General features: G+C 53.7%; 1 protein-coding gene across 1 annotated transcript in view; it reads left to right on the top strand.

The window, feature by feature from the left end:
- Positions 1-13,121, top strand: part of LOC144952414 (dynein axonemal heavy chain 2-like) — a 139,082-nt gene that overhangs the window by 91,430 nt on the left and 34,531 nt on the right. The window contains exon 6 of the mRNA XM_078882810.1: positions 5,264-5,351. Within this exon, the coding sequence (XP_078738936.1) occupies positions 5,264-5,351 (88 nt within the window). The remainder of the gene's footprint in view (positions 1-5,263; positions 5,352-13,121) is intronic.

Here is a 13,121-nt window from a genome sequence, read left to right as displayed (position 1 = left end):
GTGTGTGTGTACGTGTGTGTGTGTGCGTGTGTGTGTGTGTACGTGTGTGTGTGTACGTGTGTGTGTGCGCGCGTGTGTGTGTGTACGTGTGTGTGTGTACGTGTGTGTGTGTACGTGTGTGTGTGTGCGTGTGTGTGTGTGCGTGTGTGTGTGTACGTGTGTGTGTGTTCGTGTGTACGTGTGTGTGTGTACGTGTGTGTGTGTGTGTACGTGTGTGTGTGTACGTGTGTGTACGTGTGTGTGTACGTGTGTGTGTGTGTGTACGTGTGTGTGTACGTGTGTGTGTGTACGTGTGTGTGTGTACGTGTGTGTGTGTGTGTACGTGTGTGTGTGCGCGTACGTGTGTGTGTGCGCGCGTGTGTGTGTGTACGTGTGTGTGTGTACGTGTGTGTGTGTGTGTACGCGTGTGTGTGCGTGTGTGTGTGTACGTGTGTGTGTGCGTGTGTGTGTGAAGCGTTAGTGTAATAGCGGTTAGCGCTGCGCGACAAATCCGGCGACCCGAGTTCGATTCCCGCTCTCGGCCAACACCAAGTGACAATTATCTGAACCGGTCTTGGGCTTCCCCCTAGGTCGACTCAGCCTCAAATGAGCGCCCGGTATAGCGGTGTGTGTCGTAAACATCGCCACGGCGTGGTGCTGGCCACCCACCCCCTCGTGTGCCACACTGCCGGTAGCCTTCATAGGCGCTCGCTAACAGCACTTGCCCCGACAGCCTGTCGCAGGCTACACGGGGGATCTTCGTCTTTGCTTGGGGTTGGTGGGGCGGGTGGGGAGGGAGATTGTAAGGAACTCGTGGCATCGTTTTCGCCTTCCGCTCCGCGAGACTGAACACAACCGTCCAAGTTCCCGTCACCTCAATTGGCACAGCTTTGGGCTACGTCAGAGGTCGCAACCGGGTACCCGATACCCGTACCCTACCCGATACCCGGCTACCCGTACCCGGCCGGGTACGGGTACGGGTAGACCATGAGTCACTGGTGAGTCACCGTTTGTCACTCATTTCCCAACGTCTTGTCTCTTCTCACAATTCAAGTTCCTAGAATCAACCCACCCGCGCCTGCAACATGGCTTCATCCCAGAGGTCGCAATCGGGTACCCGATACCCGTACCCTACCCGTACCCGGCCGGGTACGGGTAGGGTACGGGTATGGCCCGGGTACGGGTACCCGTATGCGACCCTGGTGCGGCCGGGTACGGGTAAGGAATCAAAACCCGTTTGCGACCTCTGGGGTGGCAGCGGCAGCAGCATCAGCTTCCCCTTGATACCAATTGTAAATATAACAACGTAACAACAAAGAAACTGTGCTGCTCCTCAGAGGAGGTGGTGGTGGTGGTGGTGGGGCGGTTGTAGGAGGAGGTTAAATTAAATAGGAATATTTTGGCAGCTGAAGCTGGAGAGAAGTTTGCATGGCTAATAACGCCCGACACTCGAACGAGCTCGGGGTGGCGCCGGCGGATCTGGGTTGACGGGTCTGATTCAGCCCGAGCTGAAACCGGGAACTGGGGACTTCTGTGTTTCATTTAGTCTCGAGTTTCTCTGTCTCTGTGTCTCATTAATTCACTCGCTCGCTCGATTCCCTCTCTCACTCTCTCTAGAGCTCACTGGCTCACTCACTCGTCTACTCACTCAGCCAGCCAGCTACTCACTCGCTCACTCTCTCTAGAGCTTACTTGCTCACTCACCTACACACCCACTCACCTACACACCCACTCACCTACACACCCACTCACCTACACACCCACTCACCTACACACCCACTCACCTACACACCCACTCACTCACCCACCCACCCACCTACACACCCACTCACCTACACACCCACTCACCTACACACCCACTCACCTACACACCCACTCACCTACACACCCACTCACCTACACACCCACTCACTCACCCACCCACCCACCTACACACCCACTCACCTACCCACTCGCCCACCTATACACCCACCCACTCACCCACCTACACACCTACACACCCACTCACCTACACACCCACTCACCTACACCCCCGCTCACCTACATACCCACTCACCTACACACCCACCCACCTACACACCCACTCACCTACACACCCACTCACTCACCCACCCACCCACCTACACACCCACTCACCTACCCACTCGCCCACCTATACACCCACCCACTCACCCACCTACACACCCACTCAACCACCCACCTACACACCCACTCAACCACCCACCTACACATCCACTCACCCACTCACTCACCCACCTACACACCCACTCACCCACCCACTCGCCCACCTATACACCCACCCACTCACTCACCCATACACCCACCCACTCACTCACCCACCCACCCACACCAAGCTCACTCTCTCTCTTGCTGAGTCTATGGTGCAGTGTTGAGTTTATGGTGCAGTGTTGAGTCTATGGTGCAGTGTTGAGTTTATAGTGCAGTGTTGAGTCTATGGTGCAGTGTTGAGTCTATGGGCAGTGTTGAGTCTATGGGCAGTGTTGAGTCTATGGGGCAGTGTTGAGTCTATGGTGCAGTGTTGAGTCATTGGGCAGTGCTGAGTCTATGGTGCAGTGCTGAGTCTATGGTGCAGTGTCAAGTCTATGGTGCAGTGCTGAGTCTATGGTGCAGTGTTGAGTCTATGATGCAGTGCTGAGTCTATGATGCAGTATTGAGTCTATGATGCAGTGGTGAGTCTACAATTATAATACTTTACATTTATCCGTAAGGCGCATTCCACTAATGTCTCAAGGCGCCTTGTAAGAATATGGATAGAGAAACGGGCCAAGAGAAACGGAGAAGCTTTTGAATGAAACCAAGTGACTTAAGAAGACTTTTTTTTTTAAAGACGATACTTAAAAAGCGTCCACGCCGTCTGACGTGAACGAACGTCCGACGGCAAGGAACGCCGCTAAGCTTGGCGGAGGCCTCAGCGAGTCACCCGCTCACCCCAGGGACGCAGACAGGGATCGATATTAACGACCTTTGAGGGGCGGTGCGACGGATGAATTAACTCGTGAACATATGGTGGTGGTGCCGGCCCATGCAAGGCTACATCATAGACTCAGCGCTGCTCACTCAGTGAGTCTGTGGGTCTCTCCGTGAGTCTGTGGGTCTCTACGTGAGTCTGTGGGTCTCTACGTGAGTCTGTGGGTCTCTGTGAGTCTGTGGGTCTCTCCGTGAGTCTGTGGGTCTCTACGTGAGTCTGTGGGTCTCTACGTGAGTCTGTGGGTCTCTGTGAGTCTGTGGGTCTCTCCGTGAGTCTGTGGGTCTCTACGTGAGTCTGTGGGTCTCTACGTGAGTCTGTGGGTCTCTACGTGAGTCTGTGGGTCTCTATGTGAGTCTGTGGGTCTCTGCGTGAGTCTGTGGGTCTCTATGTGAGTCTGTAGGTCTCTATGTGAGTCTGTGGGTCTCTATGTGAGTCTGTGTGTCTCTACGTGAGTCTGTGTCTCTATGTGAGTCTGTGGGTCTCTGTGTGAGTCTGTGGGTCTCTATGTGAGTCTGTGGGTCTCTATGTGAGTCTGTGTGTCTCTACGTGAGTCTGTGTCTCTATGTGAGTCTGTGGGTCTCTGTGTGAGTCTGTGGGTCTCTATGTGAGTCTGTGGGTCTCTACGTGAGTCTGTGTCTCTATGTGAGTCTGTGGGTCTCTACGTGAGTCTGTGGGTCTCTATGTGAGTCTGTGGGTCTCTGTGTGAGTCTGTGGGTCTCTATGTGAGTCTGTGGGTCTCTGTGCAAGTCTGTGGGTCTCTATGTGAGTCTGTGGGTCTCTGCGTGAGTCTGTGGGTCTCTATGTGAGTCTGTAGGTCTCTATGTGAGTCTGTGTGTCTCTACGTGATTCTGTGGGTCTCTGTGTGAGTCTGTGGGTCTCTGTGTGAGTCTGTGGGTCTCTATGTGAGTCTGTGGGTCTCTACGTGAGTCTGTGTCTCTACGTGAGTTTGTGGGTCTCTGTGCGAGTCTGTGGGTCTCTACGTGAGTCTGTGTCTCTACGTGAGTTTGTGGGTCTCTGTGCGAGTCTGTGGGTCTCTACGTGAGTCTGTGGGTCTCTATATGAGTCTGTGTCTCTCTGTGAGTCTGTGGGTCTCTTTGTGAGTTTCTGAGTCTCTTTGGGGGTTCGATTCTCGCTCACGGCCAACACCCGGTGACGATTATCTGAACCGCTCCTGGGCCTCCCCTAGGTCGACTCAGCCTCACATGAGTACCTTGTGCGGTGTGTGGTAAACATCGCCACTGGGGAGACAAAGGCGGCCGGGCGTGGTGCTGGCCACCCACCCCCTCGTTCGTGTACCGTTCCGGCCTTCTTAGGTGCTCGCTAACAGCACTTGCCCCTACAGTTTGTTAAGGCTATACGGGGGATCTTTGTCTTTGTGCATAGTGGGGAGCGGTGGTGTGGCGGTTAGCGCTACGCTGCGCTATGAACCCCGGGGACCAGGGTTCGATTCCCGCTCACGGCCAACACCGGTGACGATTATCTGAACTGGTCCTGTTCCCCCCCTAGGTCGACTCAGCCTCAAACTAGTACCTGGTGCGGTAATGTGTAATAAACATCGCCACTGGGGAGACAAAGGCGGCCGGGCGTGGTGCTGGCCACCCACCCCCTCGTGTGCCACAATGCCGGTTGCCTTCATAGGTGCTGCTACTGATGCTGCAGCTCGCTAGTCTAGGGCTGAACGATGAATCGATTTCAAATCGCAAATTGAAACAGCGCGATTAGCAAATAGCAAAGGCTGCGATTTTTTGCGATTCTAAAAGTCCTCTTACTTTCTTGTTGGAATTGTTTTTATTATTATATTATTTTAACTTTATTTAGTTGACTTAACAAATGTTCTATGTTTGATTGTTCTTTTTCAATTGAAACATTTTCATGAATACATGTTGGAAGCAATTCATATATTTGAAGTCCTCATCCTTGCATTTGGAATATATAGAGCAGTTCATATTTCGACGGTATCACGTGGCAATGCTCCATCGCGTGTTTGAAATCTATGACGCAGTGAAAATTGGACTTGAGCTCGACTTAAAAAAATACAACCGCAAATCAAATCGCAATGGCGATATCCGTCGGAGAAATCGCAAATTGGAATATTTTTCCCCAAAAATCGTTCAGCCGTACTCGCCGCTAAAGCAGAACTTGCCCCAAGACTCTGTTGGTGGCCCGTACGGGAACGGCGGCGAGCTGGGAACTTGAGTGATCTTTCATCTTCTTAGTCGCTGATCAAGGCCGTACGGAGGCGGGGGGCTTTACCTTTGGTGTGTGTGCGTTGCCTCCTCCCTACTTTGCCGTCAGGTTCTCTGCGTGCGGCTGGGAGCTGGACGAGACGGGGATCTTTGCTCAGGTCGATGCCTTCGCACAGAGATGCCAAGATCTGCTGGAGGTAGATTATGTTATTGATGCGCACACACCATACAATGCAACACACACACACACACTGCAACAGCAACACACACACACACTGCAACACACGCACAAGACAACACACTGCGACATGCACACGCGTGCAACACACACACACCATACAATGCAACACACACACACACACTGCAACGACAACACACACACACTGCAACACACGCACAAGACAACACACTGCGACATGCACACGCGCGCAACACACACACCATACAATGCAACACACACACACACTGCAACAACAACACACACACACACTGCAACACACGCACAAGACAACACACTGCGACATGCACACGCGCGCAACACACACACCATACAATGCAACACACACACACACACACTGCAACAACAACACACACACACTGCAACACACGCACACTGCAAGAACACACACTGCAACACGCGCACACACACCCCATATACCCCACACACACCCCACACACTCCACACACACACACCCCACACACACACCCAACACACACACACCCCACACACACCCCACAAAACCTACACACACCCCACACACACCCCACACACACACCCCACACACACACCCCACACACACCCCACACACACACCCCCCACACACACACCACACACACTCACCCCACACACACACACACTCACCCCACACACACACACACTCACCCCACACACACACACCCCACACACCCCACACACACACTCACCCCCCACACACACACACCCCACACACACAAACCCCAAACACCCCCCACTCTCCACACACACCCACACACACACTCACCCACACACCCCACACACACCCCACACACACCCCACACACACCCCACACACACACCACACACACCCCCACACACACACACCCCACACACCCCACACACACACACTCCCCCACACACCCCACACACACCCCACACACACACCCCACACACACTCACCCCACACACCCAACACCCCACACACACACTCACACACACACACCCCACACACACACTCACCTACCCACACACTCACACACACACCACACACACACTCACCCCACACACACACCCACACACACTCACCCCACACACACGACTCCCCCACCTGTCTCCTCTGCTCTCTTGCACTGTGAATCTATTAAACACATTTCGCTGGAATGATTTGAATGCTCAAATGAGCATCGAGGCATTGCTTCGAGTCTCCCGTTCCACAACCCTGAATCAGCTTTGGAAATTCCACATTCCTATGCCGGGGGAGGGTGGGTGGCGGGGGAAGAGTCGTATCCATAGGGCGGTGAAATCCTGTCCCGCTTATTTGACCATCCTCATCAAAGATTACACTGGTTCACCACACTTTTTCTGGCATAAGGTATTCCAACGGTTTGAAGGTAATTTTGGGGTGCTGATTCCAAATCTGGCATCAGTTTTTGTCTATCACATCAGGTTTTTGAGATATCAAATATTACATTTTCAATAAAAACTGCAGAAGAAAAATATTAAATGTGGATATCTACATAAAATGATATTATAAACACATTATCCTAAAAATACAGCGCCATATTTTAACACTACAGCAGTCACTGACTCGCAACAACTTGCAATCATAAGTGACAGAGTTAATTTCGGGTAAAATCAATAAAAATGGGGTATACCGATAGCATAAAAATGAGATGTGCTAGAGCAAAATCTGAGATCAGATTTGGAATCGGCACCCTGAAATTAGTCTAAAACAGCTGCAAAAGTCCAGAAAAAAATGTTTTTTTTGTTGACCAGTGAATTATTTAGATTCATTGGCTGTTGCTGCTGCTGCTGCTGATGATGATGTACATTTCCAGGCGATGATGCTGATGATAAGTCTCCACTTTTTGATAGCCAGGGTGGCTTCTGACCTTAACCTGGTAGGATAAATATTTCTCCTGCCTGGGCAGTTTGCCTGCTGTATTTTTTTTAACCTGAAGACGATTTGCTCGTGTTGCGATGGAAACGTCGTGATTTTTTATTTTTTCAAATACATTTTTTTTTAATCTACATGACTTTACCGCAAGACTCAAAGAGTATGTATATATTTATATATTATAAATAATTATATGATACATTTCTAATGTACTTTGTTATTTCTAGATTTGAAGCTTTCGTGACTGCAAGGATTCATATTCTTAGTTTTTTTTCGGTAAATTCACGTAGGTAAAAAAATTAAAATTAATAAAAGTAAAATAAATCTAAAATAAAAATCACGACGTTTCGGAGGCAAGCTTGTGTTGCCTCCGAAACGTCGTGATTTTTATTTCATATTTATTTTACTTTTATTAATTTTAATTTTTTTACCTACGTTGACTTTACCGAAAAAACCCTAAAAATATGAACACTTTGTTATATTTTTACGTTCGTAGATTTTTTGACACCTTTATATATATAAAAAATGTACTTAATCATGTTTACATATTGATGTTGTTGTTATTGTTGTAGTAATTAGTCTCAAAGACCGATCCAAACTCCCTCTCGCTTCATTTTTCATTTGAACTTCGTGACACGGGGAGCGCGCTGCCTTGAGAATGGCCGGACACGCGTGGAAGTCACTCTCTCTTCTCTCTCTCCTCACTCTCCTCACTCTCTCTCTCTCTCTTTTATTTTGTATTTTTATTTTTTTACGATCAGTGGAAACAAGAAGATGCTCGGTGTAGTCGGCACGTTGCTTCGTTCATCATTTCGTTATTTTTTTTGTACATTTTTAAACTTTGCTTTACGTAAAACCCCCACCTCTCGCTCACTCTCTCGCTCGCTCTCTCGCTCAATCTCTCGCTCGCTCTCTCGCTCGCTCTCTCGCTCGCTCTCTCGCTCGCTCTCTCGCTCGCTCTCTCGCTCGCTCTCTCGCTCGCTCTGTCGCTCGCTCTCTCGCTCGCTCTCTCGCTCTATCTCTCGCTCGCTCTCTCGCTCGCTCTCTCGCTCGCTCTCTCGCTCGCTCTCTCGCTCAATCTCTCGCTCGCTCTCTCGCTCGCTCTCTCGCTCGCTCTCTCGCTCGATCTCTCGCTCGCTCTCTCGCTCGATCTCTCGCTCGCTCTCTCGCTCGCTCTCTCGCTCGCTCTCTCGCTCAATCTCTCGCTCAATCTCTCGCTCGCTCTCTCGCTCGCTCTCTCGCTCTCTCGCTCGCGCTCTCGCTCGCTCTCTCGCTCAATCTCTCGCTCGCTCTCTCGCTCGCTCTCTCGCTCGCTCTCTCGCTCGCTCTCTCGCTCGCTCTCTCGCTCTCTCTCTCGCTCGCTCTCTCGCTCGCTCTCTCGCTCGCTCTCACGCTCGCTCTCTCGCTCGCTCTCTCGCTCGCTCTCTCGCTCGCTCTCTCGCTCTCTCGCTCGCTCTCTCGCTCGCTCTCTCGCTCGCTCTCTCGCTCGCTCTCTCGCTCGCTCTCTCGCTCGCTCTCACGCTCGCTCTCTCGCTCGCTCTCTCGCTCGCTCTCTCGCTCGCTCTCTCGCTCGCTCTCTCGCTCGCTCTCTCGCTCGCTCTCTCGCTCGCTCTCTCGCTCGCTCTCTCGCTCTCTCGCTCGCTCTCTCGCTCGCTCTCTCGCTCGCTCTCTCGCTCGCTCTCTCGCTCGCTCTCTCGCTCTCTCTCTCGCTCGCTCTCTCGCTCTCTCTCTCGCTCGCTCTCTCGCTCGCTCTCTCGCTCGCTCTCTCGCTCGCTCTCTCGCTCGCTCTCTCGCTCTCTCTCTCGCTCGCTCTCTCGCTCTCTCTCTCGCTCGCTCTCTCGCTCGCTCTCTCGCTCGCTCTCACGCTCGCTCTCTCGCTCGCTCTCTCGCTCGCTCTCTCGCTCACTCTCTCGCTCGCTCTCTCGCTCACTCTCTCGCTCACTTTCTCGCTCACTCTCTCGCTCGCCCTCTCGCTCTCTCTCTCGCTCGCTCTCTCGCTCACTCTCTCGCTCACTCTCTCGCTCGCTCTCTCGCTCACTTTCTCGCTCGCTCTCTCGCTCACCCTCTCGCTCTCTCTCTCGCTCGCTCTCTCGCTCACTCTCACTCTCTCGCTCACTCTCTCGCTCACTCTCTCGCTCACTCTCTCGCTCGCTCTCTCGCTCACTCTCTCGCTCGCTCTCTCGCTCGCTCTCTCGCTCGCTCTCTCGCTCGCTCTCTCGCTCGCTCTCTCGCTCACTCTCTCTCTCACTCTCTCGCTCGCTCTCTCGCTCGCTCTCTCGCTCACTCTCTCGCTCGCTCGCTCTCTCGCTCGCTCTCTCGCTCACTCTCTCTCTCACTCTCTCGCTCACTCTCTCGCTCGCTCTCTCGCTCACCCTCTCGCTCTCTCTCTCGCTCGCTCTCTCGCTCACTCTCTCGCTCGCTCTCTCGCTCGCTCTCTCGCTCGCTCTCTCGCTCACTCTCTCGCTCTCTCTCTCGCTCGCTCTCTCGCTCACTTTCTCGCTCGCTCTCTCGCTCACCCTCTCGCTCTCTCTCTCGCTCGCTCTCTCGCTCACTTTCTCGCTCACTCTCTCGCTCACCCTCTCGCTCTCTCTCTCGCTCGCTCTCTCGCTCACTCTCTCTCTCACTCTCTCTCTCACTCTCTCGCTCACTTTCTCGCTCACTCTCTCGCTCACTCTCTCGCTCACTCTCTCGCTCACTCTCTCGCTCTCTCTCTCGTTCTGCACGCCGCTCCCCTATTCGCTCTTTCTTTCAAACTCTCTCACTCTCTCTTTCGCGCGCGCTCTCTCTCTCCTCTCCCACATCGTGGGAGCGCAAATTAAAACGGGAGCCTGTTCTGAGTATTAATAATTCATATATATTTCAAACTAACTTTGCCCGGCCGGGTGTTTCACGGCAGGATTTTGTTAAAACACTCGCGTGCGTGTGCGTGCATGCGTGCGTGCATGCGTGCGTGTGTAGGTGTGTGTGCATGCGTGCATGGGCGTGTGTGTGTGAGGGTGTGTGAGGGTGTGTGTGTAGGTGGATGTGTGTGTGTGTATGGGTGTGTAGGTGGATGTGTGTGTGTAATGGTTGTGATGATTTGGTAATAGCTGTTGTGATGATTTGGTAATAGCTGCTCATTCAGAAGAGGAGTTGGAGACGCTGCTGCTGAGACTGGAGTGTGCTACTAAGAGGTGGGGCCTTACCATCAGCCCCACCAAAACTAAGCACCTGCCTGGGTATTTTGTACCATCGGGCACTCCGCCCCCACAACTCCCAATCGGTGATGGGGCAGTTGTGGAGAGAGTAGAGAGTTTCCCATACCTGGGCAGTGTGCTCATGACCGGCTCCAGTTTATCAGCAGAGGTCTCACTCCGAATCAGTCGAGCGGCAATATCTTTTCATCGGTTGCGTAACGCTGTGTGGAAGCTACCTGGTCTGTCGCTCCGCACGAAGCTTCAGGTCTTCTCGGCCACGGTCATTCCCTCCCTTCTCTATGCTTGCGAAACGTGGACCCCCCTAGTGGAGCATCTTCGCCGGTTGGAAACATTTAGGCTGGCCTGCCTACGATCCATCCTGGGTTTAACCAGGCTGGATTGTGTGAGGAGCTCACAAGTCCTTGAAAGATCTGGGCAAAGTCCCATCAGTGAGCTCCTCCGGCAGGCAAGGCTGCGTTGGCTGGGTCACGTAGCCCGCATGCCCAGCCACCGCATGCCTAAACAGCTTTTGTTCGGCCGGATCGAGGGGGCTAAACGGGCGCGGCACGGGCTAGAGAAGAGATGGAGTGATGTGGTACAGGAGGACGTGGAGCTGAGTGGACTTGCCGATGACTGGTACCAGCGGTGTCAAGATCGGCCTCAGTGGAGGAGGCTCGTGAAGGACGCTACTGGGCAGTTGGAGGCAGTCGCCCTCCAACAACAACGGAGGGCGGAGGAGCGACGCTCACAACAACGAGCGGAGCGCCGGGTGGCTAAAGCACAGCAAGTTGGCACAGTAGGGGGCACAGGTGGTGCATCAGCCAGTCATCTCGGTCATCTCGGTCAGTCGACCCGTGGCACCTGGGTCTGCCCCGTGACCTCCTGCCAGCGGGCGTTCGACACTTCACGTGGCCTCAAGGTGCACATGGCCTGGCACAAGCGTCGTGGTGACGTCACCGCCACTTAGTGGCGAATGGCGGTTGTTGTTGTTGTTGTTGTAATGGTTGTGTGTAGGTGGGTGTGTGCGTGCGTGCGTGGGCGTGTGTGTGTATGGGTGTGTAGGTTGGTGTGTGTGGGTGTTTGTGTGGGTGTGTATGTGTGTGTGGGTGCGTGAGCGTGTGTGTAGGGGTGTGTAGGTGGGTGTGTGGTTATGTGTGTGTGCGTGGGTGGATGTGTGTATGTGGGGGTGCGTGCGTGTATGGGTATGTGCGTCTGTGGATGGGTGTGTGTGGGGTGTTTGTGTGGATGTGCCTGTGTGGGTGTATGTGTAGCCTCAACAGACTGTTGGGGCAAGTGCTGTTAGCGTGCGGCACCTGTAAAGGCTACCGGCACTGTGGCACACGAGGGGGTGGGTGGCCAGCTACCACGCCCGACCGCCTTTGTCTCCCCTAGTGGCGATGTTTTACGACACCACACCAGGTACTCATGAGTCGACCCCACACAACAACAACAACCGCCATTCGCCACTAAGTGGCGGTGACGTCACCACGACGCTTGTGCCAGGCCATGTGCACCTTGAGGCCACGTGAAGTGTTGAACGCCCGCTGGCAGGAGGTCACGGGGCAGACCCAGCAGGTGCCACGGGTCGACTGACCGAGATGACCGAAATGACTGGCTGATGCACCACCTGTGCCCCCTACTGCACCAACTTGCTGTGCTTTAGCCCACCCGGCGCTCCGCTCGTTGTTTTGAGCGTCGCTCCTCCGCCCTCCGTTGTTGTTGGAGGGCGACTGCCTCCAACTGCCCAGCAGCGACCCCACACACACACACGCGTGCGGTCAATCGCAGCTGTCGAATGTCGTGAATTGAGATGGGCAAACCGCACTGACCGTTGTACAGAGGCAGCAGCAGTAGCAGCAGCTGGGCGTGTGGTTACAGGGAGACTCGGGCAGTCGGGCGATGAGGTATGACGAGGTGGGGGCATTGGAGGGAGAGAAGAGAGAGAGGGGAGAGGGGGAGAGATGGAGAGGGGGAGAGATGGAGAGGGAGGGAGAGGAGAGAGGGGAGAGAGAATGAACCCCGGGGCTGCGGGTTTTACTTAAAATAAATGATCTCTCTCTCAACTTGCTCTGCACCCAGTGTGTGGTGTGTGTGGTGTGTGTGTGGTGTGTGTGGTGTGTGTGGTATGTGGGTGTGTGGTGTGTAGGAGCGTGGTGTGTGTGGGGTATGTGGGTGTGTGGTGTGTGGGTGCGTGGTGTGTGTGGGGTATGTGGGTGTGTGGTGTTGATGTGTGGGTGCGTGGGTGTGTGGTGTCTGTGTGGTAAGTGTGTGGGTGTGTGGTGTGTGGGTGCGTGGTGTGTGTGGTGTGTGGGTGTGTGGTGTGTGGGTGCGTGGTGTGTGTGGTGTGTGGGTGTGTGGTGTGTGGGTGCTTGCGTGTGTGGTGTCTGTGTGGTGTGTGTGTGTGGAGTGTGTGGAGTGTGTGGTGTGTGTGTAGTGTGTGTGGAGTGTGTGGAGTGTGTGGTGTGTGTGTAGTGTGTGTGGAGTGAGTGGAGTGTGTGGTGTTTGCGAGTGTCTGTGGAGTGAGTGGAGTGTGTGGTGTTTGCGAGTGTGTGTGGAGTGTGTGGAGTGTGTGGAGTGTGTGGTGTGTGTGTAGTGTGTGGTGTGTGTGTAGTGTGTGAGTGGAGTGTGTGGTGTCTGCGAGTGTGTGTGGAGTGTGTGTGAGTGTCGAGTGTGTGTGGAGTGTGTGTGGAGTGTGTAGT

This window comes from Lampetra fluviatilis, chromosome 67 (assembly GCF_964198595.1).
Source record: "Lampetra fluviatilis chromosome 67, kcLamFluv1.1, whole genome shotgun sequence".
Classification (NCBI taxonomy): Eukaryota; Metazoa; Chordata; class Hyperoartia; order Petromyzontiformes; family Petromyzontidae; genus Lampetra; species Lampetra fluviatilis.
This window is presented reverse-complemented; position numbering and strand designations above follow the sequence as displayed.